The sequence below is a fragment of the Fukomys damarensis genome, unplaced genomic scaffold (genome assembly GCF_012274545.1).
Source record: "Fukomys damarensis isolate Sample0158 unplaced genomic scaffold, DMR_v1.0_HiC HiC_scaffold_27, whole genome shotgun sequence".
Classification (NCBI taxonomy): domain Eukaryota; kingdom Metazoa; phylum Chordata; class Mammalia; order Rodentia; family Bathyergidae; genus Fukomys; species Fukomys damarensis.
Window position 1 is genome coordinate 33,804,356 of NW_022900939.1, and position 21,345 is coordinate 33,825,700.

At 43.2% G+C, this 21,345-nt stretch overlaps 1 protein-coding gene across 1 annotated transcript in view; it reads right to left on the reverse strand.

The window, feature by feature from the left end:
* Window positions 1–946: 946 nt before the first annotated feature.
* Cgas (cyclic GMP-AMP synthase) overlaps window positions 947–21,345 on the reverse strand; it is a 34,045-nt gene continuing 13,646 nt past the window's right edge. Inside the window, exons 4-7 of the mRNA XM_010641177.2 lie at window positions 12,902–13,121; window positions 11,006–11,242; window positions 1,875–1,977; window positions 947–1,466 (exon numbers count right to left, since the gene is read on the reverse strand). Coding sequence (XP_010639479.1) covers window positions 1,118–1,466; window positions 1,875–1,977; window positions 11,006–11,242; window positions 12,902–13,121 — 909 coding nt within the window. The 3' untranslated portion in view covers window positions 947–1,117. The remainder of the gene's footprint in view (window positions 1,467–1,874; window positions 1,978–11,005; window positions 11,243–12,901; window positions 13,122–21,345) is intronic.

A 21,345-nucleotide genomic window follows, 5' to 3' on the forward strand; every position in this document is an offset into this window, starting at 1 on the left:
GTAAGTGCAAGGTCCCAAGTTCAATCCCTGGTACCAAAAAAAAAAAAAAAAAAAGAAAGAAAGAAATTTTTAAAATAAGTTTTGTTATATTTAGCTATATGTTATAAAGTACTCTATATTTTCCCACAAGATTTTTGTATTTCCTGGGCCAGGCATTTAGCTCAGTGGCTCTGCCACCTGCCTTGCAAACTCAAGGTCCTGAATTTGATTCCTGGTACAAAAAAAAAAAAAAAAAAAAAAAAAAAAAAAAAAAAAAAAAAAAAAAAAAAAGATTTTTGTATTTCCTAAGAGATAATATAGAATTAAATTTTCATTTCCTTCTTTCCTGTCCTCCTGTATATGGCAGAGTATTGTTCACAAATATTTCTGTAAGTTGAAAAGTCTACAGTTTTGTGAAAGCACTGATCATTTACTTTCTCCTTCATCTTCGTTTTCTTCTTCCTCAGTGCAGGGGATTCACGCCAGGGCATTGTGTATGCGAGGCATGTTCTCCACTGCTAAGCTGCACCTGCATTCTGAGTAGTGGTCATTTCTAATAACTCTCTCTCACAACCTTCCACATACTTGTTCTAGGTGATGACTGGTATTCAGGAAGTGCTTGATGAATTTTATTGGGGAAGATATGCATTTTATGCCTTTTGTCCCTCTCAAATCTGGTAAAGTTTGTATTTCATAATCTATTTTTTTCTTTGATAGTTTGCTATGTAGCCCTGAATGGTCCCAAACTCTGGAATCAAGCAATCCTCAGGGTGATTCTGCCTCAGCCCTCTCAGTAGGTGGGATGACAGGCACGTACCACTGCACCTCACCCAGTAAAATTTTGAGATTTTAAATACTTCTTTTCTTTCTAATTCCCTGGACCTGGGATTTGGCTCAGTGGTTCCACCACCTTCCTTGCAAGTGCAAAGGCCCGAGTTCGATCCCCGGTACCAAAAAAAAAAACAAAACAAAAAACAGGCTTTATCTAATTCCTTAATTAATCTTTTTGTCCAGGAAATTCCTTACATTAGGGTTGGTTATGACAAATTGGGAACGGAATAGTTAATTAGTCCATAGTTTCTGTGACAATCTCAATTATTAGTCATTGTAATTCTTGGTTCTTTTTTAGAATATAATTTCAAAATTCACCAAAAATTGGAAATCCATTGTTTCTTTCATATTCAATTTTCTCTGCCAAAAACTCTTTACATTTTGTGTCAATGTATTCTTGAGAGAAGAAATTAACTCCAGGAATAAAATAATGCTCAAGTTCTTCTTTCCTGAGTCTCTCAAGAAAGAATGCCACACAGTTATCAAAGCAGAGGCGTAAATCTTTGGGATCCCAGTCACTGTCCAGTGGGTACTTGGAACATAAATGAAAGAATGCTGTTTTCATGTGATAAGAGCAAAATTCAGACAGTTCTTGTCTATTAAACTTCTTTTTCAGCTGTTCCAAAAGATATTTCATTAATTTTAAACAGTCCTTCCTGTTAAATTAAAAAAAAACATTTATGTTTATTTATTTACAACCTGTCTTATTTCTCATTATACTGACCAAATTCCGAAACTCAAATGAATAATTCCTTTTTTTTTTAAACCTCATTTCTTTGTGGCACATATGGTACCAAGAAAAAATCATTACCCAGTTAGTGTGGTTTCAAGTTTAGCCAGACATCATCCCTAGCTTTCAACTTAGCAAAACCACCCCAAAACAAGCACCAGTAGCTGGTAAGAGAGATTCCCCATCTTCCTCCTATGACATGACGTTAATATGCCCACCTCCCCCAGGTCACCCCAGCTCTGCCCTCTCCCCCAACTCAACCCAGCAATGACCATCTTCAGGTCTGAGCTACAGAGTCAACAAAGAAGTAGACATAACACAATAAGAACAGTACCTGCAACATTTTACTCCGTCAGCTTCACAACATTTTTTAGAGTCTCCATGATGGCTCAAAATGTATTTTTCAATGTGAGAGAAAGACAGCCGCCATGTCTCTTCTTAATTTCAAAAAGAAGAATAGAAAAGTGCTTTACTAAAAGGATTTACATTTAAACAACATTAAGTTGTGTTGCATCTTTATTAAAATATGATCCTGAAGACATTCCGGAGGAAGACAGAGTAAAGAAGTGAACAGGCACATAATGTAATCATATATCAAAGCAAGTAGCCGAGCGTGGTGGCGCAGACCGGTAATCCCAGCACTCGGGAGGCTGAGGCAGGAGGATCGCTGTGAGTTCGAGACCAGCCTGGGCTACATAGTGAGTTCCAGGTCAGTCTCAACTACACAGTGAGACCCTGTCTCAAAAAACAAACAAACATACATACATATCTATAGATATCTATAGATATCTATAGATAGATAGATAGATAGATAGATTAATGCAAGTGCTATAAAGCAAATGGGGAAAAAATGGGAAGGTGGGCGTTTCCAAGCTTACCATAGTTAGCCAAGGTGAGATCTATTACCTTTTATGTTCAGTTTAATGTTTTGTTTCCATAATAGTTTGAATCAATGGCCAGGCCTGGTGGCACAGTCCTGTAATGCCAGCACCCGGGAGGTTGAGGCAGGAAGATTGCCATGAGTTCGAGGCCAGCCTGAACTACAGAGTGCGAGCCTGTCTCAACAACAACAATGACGATGATGAATAATTGGGCTGGGGATGTCATTCAGTGGTGCTGCACCTGCCTGGCTTGTGCAAGGTCCTGAGTTTGATCCCCAGTACCGAAAAATCATGATGATGATGATGATGATGATATCAGTGGTGTTGCGGCCTGCCTCGCAAGTGCAAGGACCCCATTTCGATCCCCGGAACCAAAAAAATAATAATAATAATGATTCAATGTTTCATATGATCCTGGAAAATTCTAGTCTTAATATAAAATGCTTTGGGAAAAGTTTCCATTCTTTCTACTTTCTGTGAAGTTTGAATAGAATGATTTTTTCCCCTAAGACTTACCGGGGCTCTTTAACCTCCAATCATCCTAGCACCTAGTTGGTTTTATATCGATAATGCATGATTTATTTAATTTAAAAATCAGTCAACAGAGTATGTCACAATACCAGAATAGAGAAACATCATAACATCCTCTCAATAGATGCAGAAAATGCATATAAGCAAATAAAATTCTGTATCCGTTCATCATTTGAAACAAAGAAGTGCCTCTCAGCAATTTCTGTCTAGATGGTAACTTGACCTGGCAAAAAGGAGATTTCAGAGAACGATAGCAACATGATAATATGAGGTCAAGTTGAAGGCAACTTGAAATCGGGATGAAGGAAGGAAGTCTGCCGTCCCTGTCCCTGCACTGGGTATCCCCACAGACGCCTAAGGAGGGAAAACAGGGTTACTGCCCAGGAAAGGGAGAAGCAAAGCCCTCACTACAGGTAGATGACATACTTATACACAGAAAAATACAAAAGAACCACAAATAAATTCACAAATAAGATTGCAGATGCAAAAGTCAAATGTAGGGCTGGGGATTTAGCTCAGTGGCTCCATGCCTGCCTCATAAGCACAAGGTCCTGAGTTCGACACCCCGTACCAAAAGAAAAGAAAAATCAAATGTATTCTATATATGAAAAACACAAATGAAAAATGGTAAATGGTATCATTTACAATGACATGAAGAACATCAATTAACTTCTGGACAGAACTACTAATGGGAAACTCTACAAGGGAAATGATGTTTTACTTTATTAAATTCAAAAGGGAAAGGGGGGGAGGAGGAGGAGGAGGAGGAGGCGGAAGCTCTAAGATACTTAGATGGACATGGTAGCTCACATGGATAAACCCCGCTACTTGGGAGACTGAAGCAAGAAGATCACAGGTTGGAGCCCAGCCTGGGTAATTTACTGAGACCCTGTGTCTTGAAATGTTAAAACAAAATTAAAGGCTGGGGGCACAGATCATTGCTGTAGCACCCTTGGCTTCACCCTCAGTACTGCCAAAGGGGAGAGAGGGTAGCAGACATCTCAGTCATCCACAGAGCAAAACTTATTTGGTTCCCAACTGAAGGGGGAGAAAAATATGACACAAGACAAGTGAAAATTCGAACAATGACTAGGTAATTGCTTTAGATGCAAAACTAGTATGTGTAAATTTTAATCTTTAGAGATATATACTAAAGTAATAAAGATGAAACGATGGGCCTTGAATTGTCCTCAAAATAAGAGGAGCCAGGGATTTAGCTCAGTGGTGCCACCGCCTGCTTCCCAAGCACAAGGTCCCAAGTTCAATCCCCAGTACTAAAAAAAAGAAGAAGAAGAAGAAAGATAGAGAAATGAACAGACTGGTCACCCGTAACCAAATAACAATTTGGTTATTGTTGGGAGTTTAAATTTATTTTCTATTGGTTTAAAATTGTTCATAATAGAAAGTTTCAAAATAAGTCAATTACCTATGACTAAATCTAACAAAAGATCAGAAAACCTCTGTACAGAAAAGTCAAGACCCATCTGAACAAAAAGGCTGGACAGGCGTCGCGGTGCATAACCACAACCGTAGCCTTAGGCGGCTGAGGAGGAGGAGTGCAAGTTTCAGTTCCAGTTGGGCAACTGAGCAAGATCCTGTCTCAAAATAAAAAATGTAAAAGTGCAAGGGTGCAAAGGATGTATCTCGGGTATAGTGCTCTTGCGCTTGATTCCCTAGTACTGCCAAAGAAAAGATGAGACATAACAGAGTGCAGGACGCACGTGGGCAGCAAACATATGGAAAGGAAGACGCGCAGCTAGATGCCCTTGTTGCTATTGTAAGACATTCATGTGTGACCCTCCATTTATGATATTCAGGAAAGAAAAACCAGAACATGATCAGCAGATCAGTGGCTGCCAGCAGTCTGGGATGAGGAAGGTTGAGTTTCAAAGCACAGAGGTCTCACTGAAGTGAAAGTGTTATGTGCAGGCAGACGCACAACAGAATGCGTCTGTGAAAATCACTAGAACTTTACAGCACAAAGAGCGAGCCCCAGTGTAGGCAAGTCCTCAAAAATCAGCTAGGAGGGGCCGGGGATTTAGCTCAGTGGTACTGTGCCTGCCTAGCAACCACAAGGTCCTGAGTTCAATCCCCGGTACCAAAACACAAAAACAGAAATAAAAATAAGTTAGGAGGTCTGAGGAAATAATGGAGACTGTGAAAAGAAACTCAGCTGTATTAAAATGCATGATACAGTCTGCACGAAGTGGGAGAGGGGAGTGCTGCCCTCGGCTACTGTGTCAGTTAGAAAAGTGTGTAAGACTTTTGTTTGTTTGTTTTTTGAGACAGGGTCTCACCATGTAGTTGAGACTGACATGGAACTCACTGTGTAGTCCAGACTGGTCTCATACTCACAGCGATCCTCCTGCCTCAGCCTCCCGAGTGCTGGGATTATAGGCGTGCGCCACCATGCCCGGCAGAAAGTGTGTAAGACTGAGGGCAGAGGGAAGTTTTCATGAGAACTGTGCTCTAGGTGGTAAGTTTCCCATGGGGAAACAGGTCATCACTTCCAAAACACTACATGTGTGTACCAGCTTCAAACAACGGCAGACAGTGTGGCCAGCGGTTTTACATTTGCCATGGGAGGGGACAGGTGGCATGAGTGAGGCTAGAGTGACTCCTGGCAATGGGGTAAAGACATCATTAGGGATTCACACACGATGTGACCAATGCGGGTGATGAGGTACAGAAATACTCACAGACAACCTATCTATTCCTTTGTCCCCAGCTAAGGGGGATGAGACTCAGTAGTGACACTGAGGTCGTGGTTTCGGGAACATTCTCCAATATGAGGGTCCAGGGCTCCTGGAGAAACGACTCATTCTAGGACAGGAGCAGGACAGGAACCGGACGCGTCTGGATCCCGCAGAGTTAGCAAGGGAAGCAGTGGTCAAAACAAAGTGTAAGGGGCGTGTGTCAAGAGGTGACTCCAAAAGCTCCTAACAGCTACGGCTAGGCAAATCTGAGCTATCAACTAAATAAAACAGGGCCCGGAGTCCAAACTGACATCATCAAAAGTGACTGGATAAATAAATGGGGGAGAAAGACAAATGACTTTACGGGGGGAACCCAGTGTCCAGATAACTCACTGTGAATTGAAAGTGCCTACGCGATATACCTAACCCAATGGCCATCTTGGCTTAGCCCAGTTTGCCTTAAACGTGCTCAGACCAGTTACGTGAACCTCCAGCTGGGCAGAGCATCCGCCACAAAGTCTATTTGACATCTCGGGTTATCACACCCACACCGATACAACGGTGGCAACTTCGTGCATGACCAAGGCTGTTTGTCCCTCAGAGTCTGTCGCCAACAGCTGTCGCTCACTGCCCTGCCAGCATCAGGAGACAGTATCACATCACACATCACTAGCCCAAGAAGTGATCAAACTTCAAAGCATAATTTATTTCCTTGTTTTTTGTAGGGGGGCTTGCTAGGGAATGAATCTAGGGCCTCTCACGTGCTAAGCAAACACCCACCACTGAGTTACATCCCTAGCCTTTTATTTTACTTTATTTTATTTATCTTATGATGATCTCCCTAAGTTCTCCAGGCTGGCCTCCAGCTTGAGATCATCCTGCTTCAGCCTCCTGACTTGCTGGGATTCTGAACATCCACCAGCACACCTGGCTTCTCATTAGTTTCTTGTGTTTGTGTTTGTTTTTGTTTTGTTTTGTTTTTTGGTACTGAGGATTGAACTCCAGTCCTTAGGCGGCAGCACCACTGAGCTAAATCCCCACCCCAACTTCTCATTAGTTTCTATTGAATCAGTTTTGCTTTCACATCATCGTGAATTCAAACATCTTAAGTCAAACCATGGTAAATCAATAATCAAACAAGTGACTCCACCACTTAGTGGAGAGTTGTGCACATGACTTCCTTCGGAATAACACAGTGTGAGGAGGAAAAGAACTCAGCAGTGGAGACGCTGAACAAACACCGTCTGGGCAAGGTGATCAAGGGCAACACTGGGGGCGCTAAGCCGTGTTCAGGGGAGGAGGATGCACGGTGTTCACCTCGGTGACCTCATCCCCAAACCCTAACTTCAGTCTAATCACAGGAAAATCATCAGAGGAAACCCAGGGTAGGGGCTTCCTACACCACTGCTGACCCACATTCCTCAACACTGCCAAGGCCAAGAAAAACAAAGGATCCACTGCAATTTCACCCTTTTCATTCCTAATTGCACGGATTTGTGCCTTTTCTTTTTTTCTTTCTTTTCTTTTTTGGGCAGTGATGGCTAAGGGTTTGTCGATTCTGTTTATTCTTTTGAAGAAGCAACTCTTTGCTTCATTGATTTTTTTGTATTGCTCTCTTAGTCTCCATTGCATTGCTTTCTGCTCTGATCTTTATAATTTCCTTCCCTGTGTGAGTTTTGGGTTTGTCCTGCTCTTCTTTTTCTAGAAGTTTGAGGTTCAGCATCAGGTTGTTTATTTGAGCGGGCTCTGTTTTTATGAGTATTCACTACGATGAATTTCCCTCCTAAGACAGCTTTCATTATGTCCCATAAATTCCAACATGTTGTACTGAGGTTGTCATTTAATTGTAGAAACTGTCTGATTTCCTCTTTAATTTCCTGGATGCACATTGAGGCCATACTCAAGTGAAATGAACAGGACACATGTGTGTCAATACCAAATAGTTTCTGTAGTGTGAGAAACTGAAAGTGTAAATAAGGACTAAAATGTATAATTGATAGTGTGAATTAGGAAGAAAAGGTCCAAAGGGGAAGTGGGAGGGGGAAGGGAAAGGGATAAATATGAGAAAATAAAAAATGGAAACAAACTTTGTAAATAGGGAGGGGTGGAGGTGTTGAAGGGAGGGCAGGGGAATGGGGAAAAAAATAAGAGCCAAGATACATGATGTAAAGGTACAAATTCCCAATGATGAATGTCATCCCGTTGTGTACCTCAAATGTACCGATAAACTTAAAGAATAAAAAAAGAAAAGAAGGGAACACAGACACAGTCACAGGCAAGAGGACTCTAAGGACACACAATGAGTGAGTCACAGATGGGACCCTAAAACAAGTAAAGGGCACTGGGAAAGACCAAGGAGATCTGGGTAAAGCACGCACCTCCCATTAGCAACCGTGTGTCCATACTGGCTTGGCAGCTGTGACAAATGAATCCTAGGGACGTCAGAATGTTAGCAGGGGAACAGCTTCAAGCTACATGAGAACTCGGTGCAATCTTTGTACATTTTCTGCAAATCTAAAACTTTCTAGAATGACATTTATTTTTTTTAAATTACCCTGAGATATCACTTCTCCCTTGTTGGATTATTAGCAAATATTCCAACCAGCAAAAAGTTTAACAAGTTCTGTTGAGGGTGTAGCTCAGTGTGGTAGGGCACAGCATTGCCTAGCATGGCCAAAGCCCTCAGTTACGTCTCCAGAGCAGGAAAACAAACTCTTCTCAGTGTCCACCCCTCTCCCCAAGTTATACAGATGCACTGCTGTGAAATGCAAGTTGGGACAATGCCTACGGAGGGGATTTTGCTGGGATCTAGTAAAATTACCTACGGATTCACTCTGACCAGCAACAAAAACAGACTCAAAAAAGGAATGGATGTTGCCCAAGGGTGCTCAGTGTCAGGAAGAAGGCTTAGCATGTACTCATCTCTGGATTCAAGTGCTGGATTCACTCCCTAGCACCAAATGAAAATAAAAAGAAAGGGCCAGGGATGTAGCTCAGTGGTTCTGCTGCCTGCCTCCCAAGAGCAAGGACCAGAGTTCAATCCCCAGTACAAAAAAATATAGAAAGGAAGGAAGGCTGTTATCTCTACTGAGCTATGGATTGACAGCCACAATATCGTGTTCAGGGACTGGGAGAGAGGTAAACAAATACCAGTGGTGCCTTGGTTCAAAAACTTAATTCATGCTGCCTGCCTCGCAAGCACAAGGACCAGAGTTCGATCCCCGGTACCCAAAACAAAAAAAAAAACCCAAAACTTAATTCATTCCACAACTGGGGGAAGATGGCCAAGGTGGTATTGGTCACCGAAGCGGCGATGAACAGAAACATTTGATTTGTGAACAGAGATGTTACTATGTCTGTACATATCATGTTATTTTTTAAATGAAGGGTAAACTAAAGGAGATTAAGTCTTTATTCTCAAGAAGAAGAGAAGAATGCAGAGATGCCTAGAAGATGTGCTTCTCTAGGAATACCTATTTCTACTGTTTTGACTTGGGAACCGTGCAAATGAATGCATTATAAATTTATGAAACAAAATTAGATTCAAATTTAAACAATGGTATCTAAAAACAGAAACCATAAAAAAAGTGGGTGGGCGTGATGATGCACACCTGTAAACCCAGCTTCTTGGGAGGCTGAGGCCAGACAATCACAAGTTTGAGCACAGCCTAGGAAAATTAGGATTTTGTTTTGTTTTGTTTTGTTTTTTGAGACAGGGTCTCACTATGTGCCTGGAACTCACTATGTAGCCCAGGCTGGTCTTGAACTCACAGCAATCCTCCTGCCTCAGCCTCCTGAGTGCTGGAATTACAAGTGTGCGCCACCATGCCCAGCTAGGATATTTTTTTAAACATACAGTTTGTGATATTTCTAGAAAACATTTGGAAGGAGAAAAGCCAAAGCCTGAGTGTTTCCAGAGCAGTGTAAGTATTTTCACTGCCACTAAGCCTCGCTGTTCAGTCACTGAAGTGCACATACACACAAACACACACACACACACACACAGGACTGGTCTAAAGGCAGAGTCTGCTATGCTGAGAGATGCAGAACAGCCAGAACAGCCAGTGTGAACAGACAGCAGAGTTGGAGTTGAGCACCCTCACCACCTTCAGTCTGTCACCTTCGTGCAAAGATGTGAGGGGTGACCCAGGGCCACGAGACTGTAACGGACTCTTTTTCCTCTGCACACTGAAGGATCTACCATTTTTCTTCAAGGCAGCAGAGGATCAGCAAGCAAGGTGGGAATGGGTCCTGCTGAGGTTTCTGTTTCGACAGACAAGGGCGGTTTCTTGGGAGAGCCAAGAAAGTGGTCAGGGGTGCAGCTCCTCTTTGCACAAACTGTGTTCTTTTTGAAAACCCATGAAAATTGCAATGCGCAATTCCTTCTTTCTTTTTTTAAAAACTTATTTGTAACTCCTTCTCATAAACTATTTCTTGCAGAAATTGACTTTCATATTTATGCAATATGAAAAGTCCTTTGTGGGGTGTGGTGCCTGCCCATTATCTATAGCCCTCGGGAGACTTAGCAGGATCAGCAGGGTCTGAGGCCAGCCTGGGCTACATAGTGATTTGTCTTTAAAACAATACAAAAAAGGAGTTGTAATGTGTGTGCACAAAAATGCAAATCATCAAACTAAGAATAACTGACTATTCCTGGACCTTTTCCAACAATACTCATTTATAACTTGGCTTATCAAACTTACGGGAGAAAATGAAAGTAACCAGCCACTGTGTTTCCTGCGCCTGAGAAAATATCACCCCTGCTCAGTTTTAGCTGTCTGGTTCTTAGAAAGTGCACGTTACCCACAGCACAGCCTGAAGGCCACCCTGAGCGGGGAGGCCAGGACACGGAGGAAAGGGAGAGCCCAGACCCGGCCCATGTGGCAGCTGAGGCAGGAGAGTTCACTGGCTGCTGGGAGGTGGGATGCTAAGGGAAGCAGAGAAACGGGTGCGGGTGAGCGGCCGGGTGCTGAGGACGGTATGGGCCGAAACAGTGAGCTGCCGTGAGCTGAGTGGAGTGAGGACCTCACAGGCACAGGCTCTGATCACCGCAGCGCGCAGACGTGTGAACGGCCTCAGAGGGGACCTGCACCAGGTCAGGACCGTACAGCTGGTCAGAGGAGATGTTCCAGGGTTCAGAGCCTGAACAGTCCGACTCCGAGGCCACGTCTGCCTCTCTCTCAAACAAACATGAATTTCAAGTGCAGGTATTTTGCACAGTAACTACGCCCCTTCCAGTCCCATCTCTCACCAAACTCTCATCTTGCAGCCTATTTAGCCCGGCAGGTTTCACAATGCCAACAGCATCCCTCACATATAACACAAACAACTCTTTTGTGTCTTCACATTCAAAATACCTTGGAAACTTTGTCCTTCTTTTGCATGCTTGGGTACAAGATAAAACGGCTGTTGTCTGAGTTCAGTCCTGACTTTTCCTCCAAGCCATTTTTTGACGGGCAGGCCATCCTTGGTCCTCGCAGGCCAGCTACCCTCCGGTTCCAAAGCAAGGATTATATCCACAGATATCTCCTCAGATTCTCCAATGAGCAGTGTTACAGCAGGGCTCCCGAGTTTTTTCCTCTCCATAGCGACATCTGTGTAAATGTACCAATGGAAAGAAAAGGTCTATAGATCTGATGTTTCCTGGAAATGCTGTAAGTATAACCGAGGATCTACAAAATGTCAAGTAGAAAGTGAACTTTGGTTCCAAAACGGAAATTGGCCCCACTAGGCAGAGGGCCTCACTCAGTAACCAACCTCTCCTGACACCTAGGATCGGGAGGCACTGACAGGATGCCTTCGGAATCTGAAGACGGGTGTGGGCGACCGTCAGTAAATCTCCTGTAGAATTGTGGATGGCAGGTGGAGGCCACAAGAGTCACAGGGAGAGGCTTGAAGGCAGCCACGGCAGAGGCACCACACAGAGAGAGCGAGCTTCGAGACCCCAGGGGATGCAGGGGACAACCAGGGGTCAAACCACGGCTGGGATGTAGCTTAACTAACTATCCAATCCGATGGAGAGGTTGTCCTCCATGGAGAAGAGACACTCAGTGTGAGGGGAGGAAGAAGGCAGCCTCGGGTGCACCTGAGGACTTTGACCTGGGAACTGGTTGAACAACAAAGGCACAGCAGGAATGACTGCACTGAACCAAACTACTTTAGATGCCATGAGCTCTACCCGCCCAGATGCAGTCACCAACTGGACAGGTGGCTTTGGCAGCCAGGGATGTAAGAGCAGGAAAGACTCTCAGGTAAGATTTCCAGGAGGAGCCACACTGAGCAGAGGAGAAAATGCTGGAGAAGTGCACCAGCGCAGCAATTCCTATCCCGAGAAAAAGGAAACAGACACGCAGGACTGATGGAAGGGAGCCCCAGTCCAGCAGCTGGACACCCGCTCAGGAATGAGTTGGGAGTAGACCAGAGCGACTGCCTTGTGTACTCAAGGGGAGGCTGAATGAAATCATGATTAATCATCCATGGGTTTCGAGACCTACTGTGTCACGATGTCAACTCTGTTAACCTTAATATGTCACCAGTGTTCGAGTCTTTGACATACAAATTATTTTCCTTGTATTTAAAAATGCTGAAGAAATCTGCAGGTCTGCACACCTCTTACCTGTCCTAACTCCTGTCCCGCTGTCACACTGGGGAAGCACCCGCCTCCTGTCAAAGGCCCCTCTCCAGGCAGGCTCCGCGTCCCCTTCCCTCCCCTCTTGCTCTCGCATTATTCCGTCTCCGGCCTCCTCTGCCAGCCGTCTCTCCCTCGCGTAGGACCCTTTGGTGCAGCCGACCACACCGTCTTCACTCTGCCCTACCCTTCTCCCTCCCACCCTCCTGCATTGCTCTGCTTTCTTCTGGTTGTTCCTGAGCTGGCCAAGCTCCTCCCCAGATGCTATGGCCTCCCTCAGTTCACTCGCTCAGGGCAACCTCTGCAGCTCGGTGTCTGGCGCCCTCAGCTCTCTGTGGCCCCGCTAGGCTGCGGCTTCGATCAGGGACCCCCCAGTTCCGTCAGAGCACATTGACCCTGCGGCTCCGGCAGCAGCACAGGAAAGACTTGAAGGAATCCACACCAGAGCCAGTCAGCAGCTGAGAATGCCAAGAAGGCGCAGCAGGCTAAAGCCCAGGGCAGGGTTGTTTCCAGCAGGAGGGGGCACTCGGCCAGCTGCAGAGAGGTCAGGAGGCATCAGGAGCGAGTGTACTGGCAGTTAGTAGGTAGAATCAGAACTTTGAGGATCCAAAGTCAAAAGTCTTACCTTTGATGTTTTTTATTTCTTGCTTAATGATTTTTCTAAACTCTGACAGCATCTTAGAAGCTGATAAAAATTCTCCTTCTACAAACTGACTCAGAGGATTTTCTTGGGGATTTCTTTTGAATTTCACAAAGTAATAGGCACCGCTGTTAGAATATTCCTCTAGCTGAATTCGGGGGACTTTCAGTTTAAACATGACATCAAATTCATTAGGCGCAGAAATCTAGGAAACAGCAAAAATAGTACTGAAATGTTTGCTCATGAACGTATTCCGAGAATTGAAATTTTCTGTGAAATTTCCACTTGAATCCTTCCTGTGAAAAGCAAGAATCCTAATATTTACACCGTCTGGAAGAGGGACTCTTGAAGCTGGGGTTAGGTGGAAAAGTACTCTTGGTTTTATTGTAGGTTCTGCTCTCAATTCTGTTTCTTTCCATAAGCAATTATTATCTTCGTAATTAGAATAACTTTAGATCACAGTGTAATATTTTAAAATCTACAGCAGGTGGACTTTTCTGAGTTTAAAGTTTAATGAAACGAAACACCTTTAGCATGCTACCGTTTATGTCACAAGACGCACACTTCAGCCACACTCCTGTCTCCTGACTGGCTGAGCAAGAGCAACCTCATCACCACGACCAGAGCCGGCCCGGGTCATGCACAACATAGGCCTCTGTGAATCACAGTGTTTCTCAGAGCGCTCAAGAATCTTCTTTTCCATCCTCCAAAGAGTAATTTAGTGATCATAATACGTGTTTATTTTTTCTATGTTAAGGAGGTATGCCTTCACAACTACTGGACTGCACTGTTTGAAACAGAACAGAGTGGTCTATTCACCACATGATACACAGCAAGCCCAAACTCAAAGACACTGGGCCATGGCCTCCCCAAATTCACAAGCTGAAGTTCTTTTTCTTTTGTTGTTGTTGGTTTTTTTTTGGGGGGGGTTGAGACAGGGTTTCACTATGTAGTTGAGACTGACCTGGAACTCACTATGTAGCCCAGGCTGGTCTCGAATTCACAGCAATCAATCCTCCTGCCTCAGCCTCCCAAGTGCTGGGATTACAGGCGTGCACCACCATGCCCCGCCACAAGCTGAAGTTCTAACCCACAAGGTGACTGTATTCGGAGAAAGGGCTCTCAGGTAGTAGCAGTTTAATAAAGCCACAGCACTAGGACCCCAATCTGCAGGACTGGCTCTCCCTCAGCAGAGGAAGAGCACAGATGTGCACAGCACGCTCCTAGGACAGCCCTGGGGACACACAGCAGGAAGGCAGCCAGGAAGAGGCCACACCTGATCTCAAGACTTCTGTCCTCTGGAGCTGTGCAGACACAGCCTGACTGCTTGACATGCAGTCCGTGATATTTTGTCATGGTGTGCAAGCTGACTAGGACATACTGCGAGGGTGAAACACATCTGAGGAGCGCCAGTAGGAAAAGTGAAGTCAGAGCTTCCCAAACTCAGTTACGTCATAAAAACAGTAAGCATCCAGGCAGAAATCACCAAATTCAACTTTCCCAGAACTCTAGAAATTAAGACAAGATTTGCAACATATCAAAGAGGATTTATTCAAGACAAACTGTTGAAGCTGGACATGGCAGCCCGTACCTATAATCCCATCACTTTGGGAGGCCGAGGCAGGAGAACTGCAAGCTCAAGTCCACTCTGGGCAATTTAACAATTCAGTGAGATCTTATCATCTCAAAAAATAAAAAATGAAGCAGGGAAGGTAAAGACCTCGGGTTCATCCCCAAGTTGGAAATACGCCCCCAGACTGAATTCCCCAGTGCAGACAGTAAAGCACTCAGATACCACGAAATCTCCACAAGGCAAGTTTTACTTCTGCAGAAGGGCAGAGCGCACTTTTATCCTTAACACTAGAAGCAGCTGACCCTTTCCATCACTGGGTTGAAGGTTCACAACCTATCCTGATTGGTTAGCTTAAGCCGTGCGAAGGGAGGCCCCGAAGGGTTGCTGGGCAGGGTTGATAAGAAGGAAGAGTGGGGTACGGGGGACAGAAGCTCCCTGGCTGTTGACAACTTATCTTTGTCAGCTCTGTTCTTGGAATCTAAATTGAACAAACGCCTTTCGTAACTTAGTGTGAGCGAAGAGAAAAAAAGGTGGGGGCAGCCTAGAGTGAATTAGAGTTCAAGATGGAGACACTGGCTTGTTCCTATTTTTGATAGAAAAGACAGGGCTAGGATTTCTCACACCCAGTACCGAGGAGGCAAGGTAGGGAGGAAGGGAAGGCAAAATAGTTCAGTCTGCCTATTTCTAGCCCTGTGAGCACAGAACCATCCCTGTTCCTACTTCCTGTCAGGGAGTCTTCATCAAGGTTATTCAAACACCACAGTCAGTGTGCCCCCTCTGGAAAATCCTGTAAGTGGAATCAGATAATATATACTTTTAAAAGATCTAACTTTTCGTTGGAAACTGGATAAAGAAGATGTGGTTTTTCTATAAAATGGAATATTACTCAGCCATAAAGAATGAGAAAATAGATTTATTCATAGGAAAATGGATACATATTGAAGATATACTGTGAAATAAATAAGGCACACATGTGTAAATACCGAATAGCTTCCCTGGTGTGAATAATCTGCAATAAAACATAAGAGCCTAATAAGATTACTGTCATTTAGAAATGAGAAGAAAGGAACTAAAGGTGTAGGGAAGGTGGGATGGGTAGGGGAAGGGTAATAAGGGAAAAGAAAAAAATGAAAAGATGAAAATAAAGTGTTTGTAGATGGGGAGGGGAGGAGGGGGTGAAGGGAGGGCAGAGGTAAGGGGAAAAAATGAGAATCAAGACCTGTCATGTAGAGGTACAAGATCCCAACAATGAATGTAACTGTACTGTATTCCTAAAATGTACCAATAAACTCAATTAAAGCTGAAAAAATTTTTTTAAAAAATCTAACTTTTTTCATTTAGCATTACGTTCGTAAGATTCAACATACTGTTGTATTTACTGGTGCTTTGTTCTTTTTTGTGCTGTATAATATTCCACTGTATTAACGTACCAAATTCATGGTTAAACACAAAAGATTCAGAATAGCCTTGCAATCCTGAGCCAAAATAATATATATATTTTCTCATTGAGTTTATTGGTACAATTTTAGGAATTCAGTACAGTTACATACATCTTGTACCTTTACATGACAGGTCTTGGAAGCATCATAATACCAATTTCAAAATATACTACAAACATACAGGGGAAAAAATCAGAATGTGCCGTTAAATTAGATTTACAAGTGTTCCATTAAAGATTTTTGCATATACGTTATCATGAGTACGTCCTCAAAGGCCCTCCTCCATCTGGTTTTGGTATCAGGGTGATAATGGCATTATTATAATGGTGCAACTTTAGAAATGTTTCTTAACTTTCTGTTTGAGAAGGATTGGTGTTCATCATTAAAATTCTATTGAAATGTAAAAAAAAAAAACCAAATTCATTAATTCATTCTGGTGATGACTGACTCACTTTCTGTTGTTTTTTTAAGGGCTGGGAATAGAACCGAACCCTTTCACACAATAGATAGGAGCGCTACTGCTCCATTTCTTAACTATTATAACTAATGCTGTTCTGTGCTCTCTTGTATATACCTTTTGGTGAACAAGACATTCATTTGTATTGGACATACACCCAGGAGTGCAATTGTTCTACCACCGGACAGGCAGCACTTTAAGTTCAGAGAATATTCCCAAGCTTCTCTCTCTCCCTCATATTCTCTCTCTCATCCTCTAAGTCCCCCAGGCTGGCCTCGAATTTCCAATCCTCCTGCCTCAGCTTCCAGAGTAGCTGAGATTACAGGTACACCATGACAACCAACACAATTCACAATTTTCTAAAGAGGTAGTATCAATTTACCCTTCCATCAACAATGTAAAACGTGTCAGGCATGGTGGCACACAACTGTAATCCCAGCACTCGGGAGGCTGAGGCAGGAGGATCGCTGTGAGTTAGAGACCAGCCTGGGCTACTTAGTGAGTTCCAGGTCAGTCTCAACTACAAAGTGAAACCCTGTCTCAAAAAAACAAACAACAAAAAAACAAACAATGTAAAACAACTTCAGTTACTCCATCTTCAACATTTGGAATTGTCCAGTTTTGTTTTGTCATCATTGTCATTTTGTTGTTAATTTTAGCCATCCTAATGGACAGGTAGAATTTCATCATGGGATTAATTTGCATTTCCCTCATGATTATGCTGTTGAGCAACTTTCACGTTCATCTCTATTTGAACTGCATATGAAATTATCCAACTCTTTTGCCCAATTTAAAATTGATCTGTCCATATTTTTTATTACTGATATATATGAATCCTTTATCAAATATATGTTATAAATATCTTCTCCAAGTTCTGGCTTAAGTCTGTCAATAGTGTTTTTCATAAACAGAATATTAATTCTAATGAACTCCAATTGATCATTTATGATTAGAAACTTTAGCATCCTATTTAAAAATCAGCTTCCCAAACTGGGCATAGTGGTGCACACCTGGAATCCCAGCACTCTGGGAGGCTGAGGCAGGAGGATCTCAAATTTGAGCTCAGCCTTGGCAATTTAAGTAAAAATTGCCAAAATAAAAAAAGAGTTGTGGATGTAGCTCAGTGTAAAGGGCTGGGTTCAATCTCTAGCAAAAGAAAGGAAATAGGGACGGATGGAGGGAAGGAGTTTTTTCCCCATGAGGATATTTAATTGACTCTGTACCACTTATGAAAAGGCTATTCTTTTCCCTCCTGAATACAGAATAACCGCTGTCTTTCGCTTCTGTAATTCATTTCTTTGCTTGTTTCTTAGGACAACAATACCAGAGGTTTCATCATTAACTACAAAGCTTGAAGATACATAGCCCCAGTTTAAAATGTTATAAGATCAACAGACGCCAGAGGTGCTTAGCTGCAGCCCCAGGGTGAGACCAGATGTTTAAAATAAGATAACATAAGATAATAATAAGATAAAATAAGATTGCTTGTAATCTCCTTACAAGCAAAGTACACTTAGACCCTAAACTCTGAACTTTCTGTAAATCGTATGACTGTAAGAGTTCAGATGAAACGCGCATCACCAGTACAAACATCCGAACCGCAATGAAGATGCTATCTTTGGGTTAAAATCAGGCTGTCCTGTGACCATGATTTGTGATGGGAACTGAGAGAACTGGAATGTTTTTTCAAACTTCCTAACATGAGGTCATGATTGTAAAACCCCTATAAAAGGCAGACTGTAACCCAGCCCGGGGACAATCAGTTAGCACAGCCCTTGGCGCAGGCTGACCCTTTGCTAGCAAAGTAAACGTTTTTTTTGTTTTACCCACTTCTGTGTCTCTGTGCGTCCCTTACCAGTTCCTTCCCCAACAATACTGCACTGAGCATGGAGAATCAATCTGAGGAAAACTGAACAGATACAGCTTTCCACTCATTAGTTCCTCTTCAGATTTATTCAATATTTGGACCAGGGATTTAGTTTAGTGGTGCTGCCACCTGCCTCACAAGCTCAGGGTCCTTAGTTCAATCCCCGATACAAAAAAAAAAAAAAAAAAAAAAAAATTGTTCAATACTGTTTTGAAGTTTCAAACATCTTCAGTAAGATTTATCCCTACATAACGTGTTTTTGATGCTACTGTAAATGGTATTTTATTTTTCAGTTTTTTGCTAGCACATTGAAATAGTCTGGTTTTTATCTATTGCTTTTGTTTCCTGCAACCTTGCTCATTAGTACTTTTACACAACCCTACTCCGGCAATCTGCACATAACAATTCTATTACTCTTTGCATAGCCTTCTGCATTTTCTTTCTTTTTCTTCCCTTGTTGCATTTGCCAGGATTCAGCCTCCATTCTCCTTCCTTTCTCTCTGGCCATGCTGGGGATGGAGTTCACGCCTCCCACACACCAGCAAAGCCTCTGCCCCTGAGCTGCGCCTGCAGCCCACCAGCCTCCATTGCTCCCTGTACCTCGTTTTAACAGATTTAAACACAAAGAGATACCTCTTGTCAGTACACAAAAGAGGAAGGAGGCTTAGCACAGTGTGGCCTGGTTCTGGTCACAAACAGGTCCGCTGCACAGTGCGGTCACTGTGTTATTTCTGCCAAGCTGGAAGTGCCATGAGTTCTTGCACTGGAGCTGGGGAAGCACAAAAGGCAGAGGGCAGAAGCTCCGCCCAGCAGGACAGTCTGACAGGCACCGGGAAGCCCCTTTCTCAGCACAGCTGTCAGGGTGTCATGAGGACCCTGCTCCTCCCCGAGGACCCTGTGAGTGAAGATGTAACCCTCTCACCCTTGGAGCCAGTTGTTCCACTTCAGCTCCAACAGAAACCGAACTCACACAGACGCACTGGGGTGGGGATGGCAGCATGAAGTCAGTTCATGTGCTGGAAGAGGAAGTAGAGGTTGAGAATCCTTTATCTGAAAGTCCCAAAACACAAAAGAACTCAGATTTGGGAGTTGATCTTTTTTTTAATTTCAGAAAATTTGTGCATCCTTTACTTTTAGAGCATCGCTAATCTGAAACAACTGAAATCTTTTCAGCACCAACAAGATTTTTCACATGAGGCAGACAGAACCTATATGTGAAAATAGCTGGGTGGTTGTCATGCAGCTCAGTGGCAGAATGCTTGCTAGCATGCATGAGGCTCTGGGTTAAAGTCCTGGTCAAGGCCAGCCTTGAACTACATAACAAGATTGTGTATCAAAAAACAAGCAAAACAAAACAAAAAACCTATCACAGAACTCGTATGTTATATAAGTAATATCCATATGTTAAATAAGTGCAAGCGTTGAAAAGGACAAAAACAAGCATTTTTTAAAAGTCTAATAACCCGGCCAGATATGGTGGTGCACACCTGTAATCCCAGCACTTGGGAGGCTGAGGCAGGAGGATCGCTGTGAGTTCGAGACCAGCCTGGGCTACATAGAGAGTTCCAGGTCAGTCTCACTACACAGATTCAACATGGCTGCAAGAAGGAGTCACACTGGACCTACTCAAAGAAAAATCAACTAAAAACACAGGTAATTAGGGCTGGGGATTTAGCTCAGTGGTTCTGCTGCCTGTCTTGCAAGTGCAAGATCCCAAGTTTGATCCCTGTTAGCAAAAAACGAAACCAAAAAAAAAAAACACACACACACAGGTAATTGGAAGAAAGCGAAGGACAGACATCCTAATACCAAAACCAATCTGAATAAGAGACCTATAGATCAAATAAAACAGGCATGGGACTTCATAAAACAGCACATCGGCCCACAGGGCAGCACTGAACAAGAATCGCCATGCTGGGAAGTCCCCAAGAAACTGATGGGCTGAAAAAGTGTACCTAACTCAAGGCACACAGGATAGATTTGGAAAATAAGGCTCCTGTCTCTCATGCTTTCCTTTGCGCAAAGGGCACTGCTGTCTGGCAGCAGATTTCGCTGACAAACACAGAGCTGAGTGCTCCCACCCCAAAAAAAGGAATGCCAGCTCCCTTTTTTTTTTCTTTTTCCTCAGTCATGCACTCCAAGGTTAGAGAGCACACAACAGCAAAGGGAGGGAAAGGAGTGAGTAGCAATCAGTGGCTTGAAAGAAAGATACATGTGTGGGATTTGAGCAACCTCGAGTCAGCACTTAACCCTCTGGAGAGGAGATTGAAGTGGAACTGAGCAGCCTTAGGCTGTATCTGCAGTGGTGACAGCACCTCCATCCTCACCACCACCACCACCCTGCCCGTCGACAAGTGGCAGGACAGGATGGTGAAGCTCTAGTGGGGGTGAAACAAAAGAGGCTATGCAAAGGCTGAGTGGAAGCAACTGCACACAGGAACGGGAGCAGCCCTGGGATGTCCCTGCCTGCGCACACCACAGCATCTCTGAGGAATAGATATTTTCTAGGTAAGCCTCAATACTAGTGATAGTTATCTCCAAAGGAAATTTATAAGCATCAACACAGCAAACAAAACCCAAAAAATGGAAAACGATAAGACACAGAAGGAAAATGCAATCCCAGACCTCCAGCCCATCTAGGAAAAGTACAGGGGGCAACAAGATAGACGAAGTCAGAAGTCACCCACTTGAATTTTCTGAAATGATAGAAGCAGAAGTAAAAAACACAGATGTATGAATTACAGAGCATATTACTTGGGTAGAAAAAAAGAAGTAATAATCAAAATGAAGAACATGCACAATGAATCTAGAGTAGACACAGATTAAAACATAGAGGAACTTAGAAAAATGATGGAAACCATGAATGCCCAACATAGGAAAGAAATTAAAACCATGAAACAGATTCAAACCATGAAACAGATTCAAACAGACATTGAGATTTAAAACTCCACTGAAAGCACATGCAATAGACTGAATGACAGTGAAAACAGAATTTCTGATCTAGAAGACAAGATTGCAGTTAATGCCCATGGAAAGATATCCTTTTTTTTTTTTTTTTGGTTTTTTGGTTTTTTTTTTTGTTTTTTGTTTTTT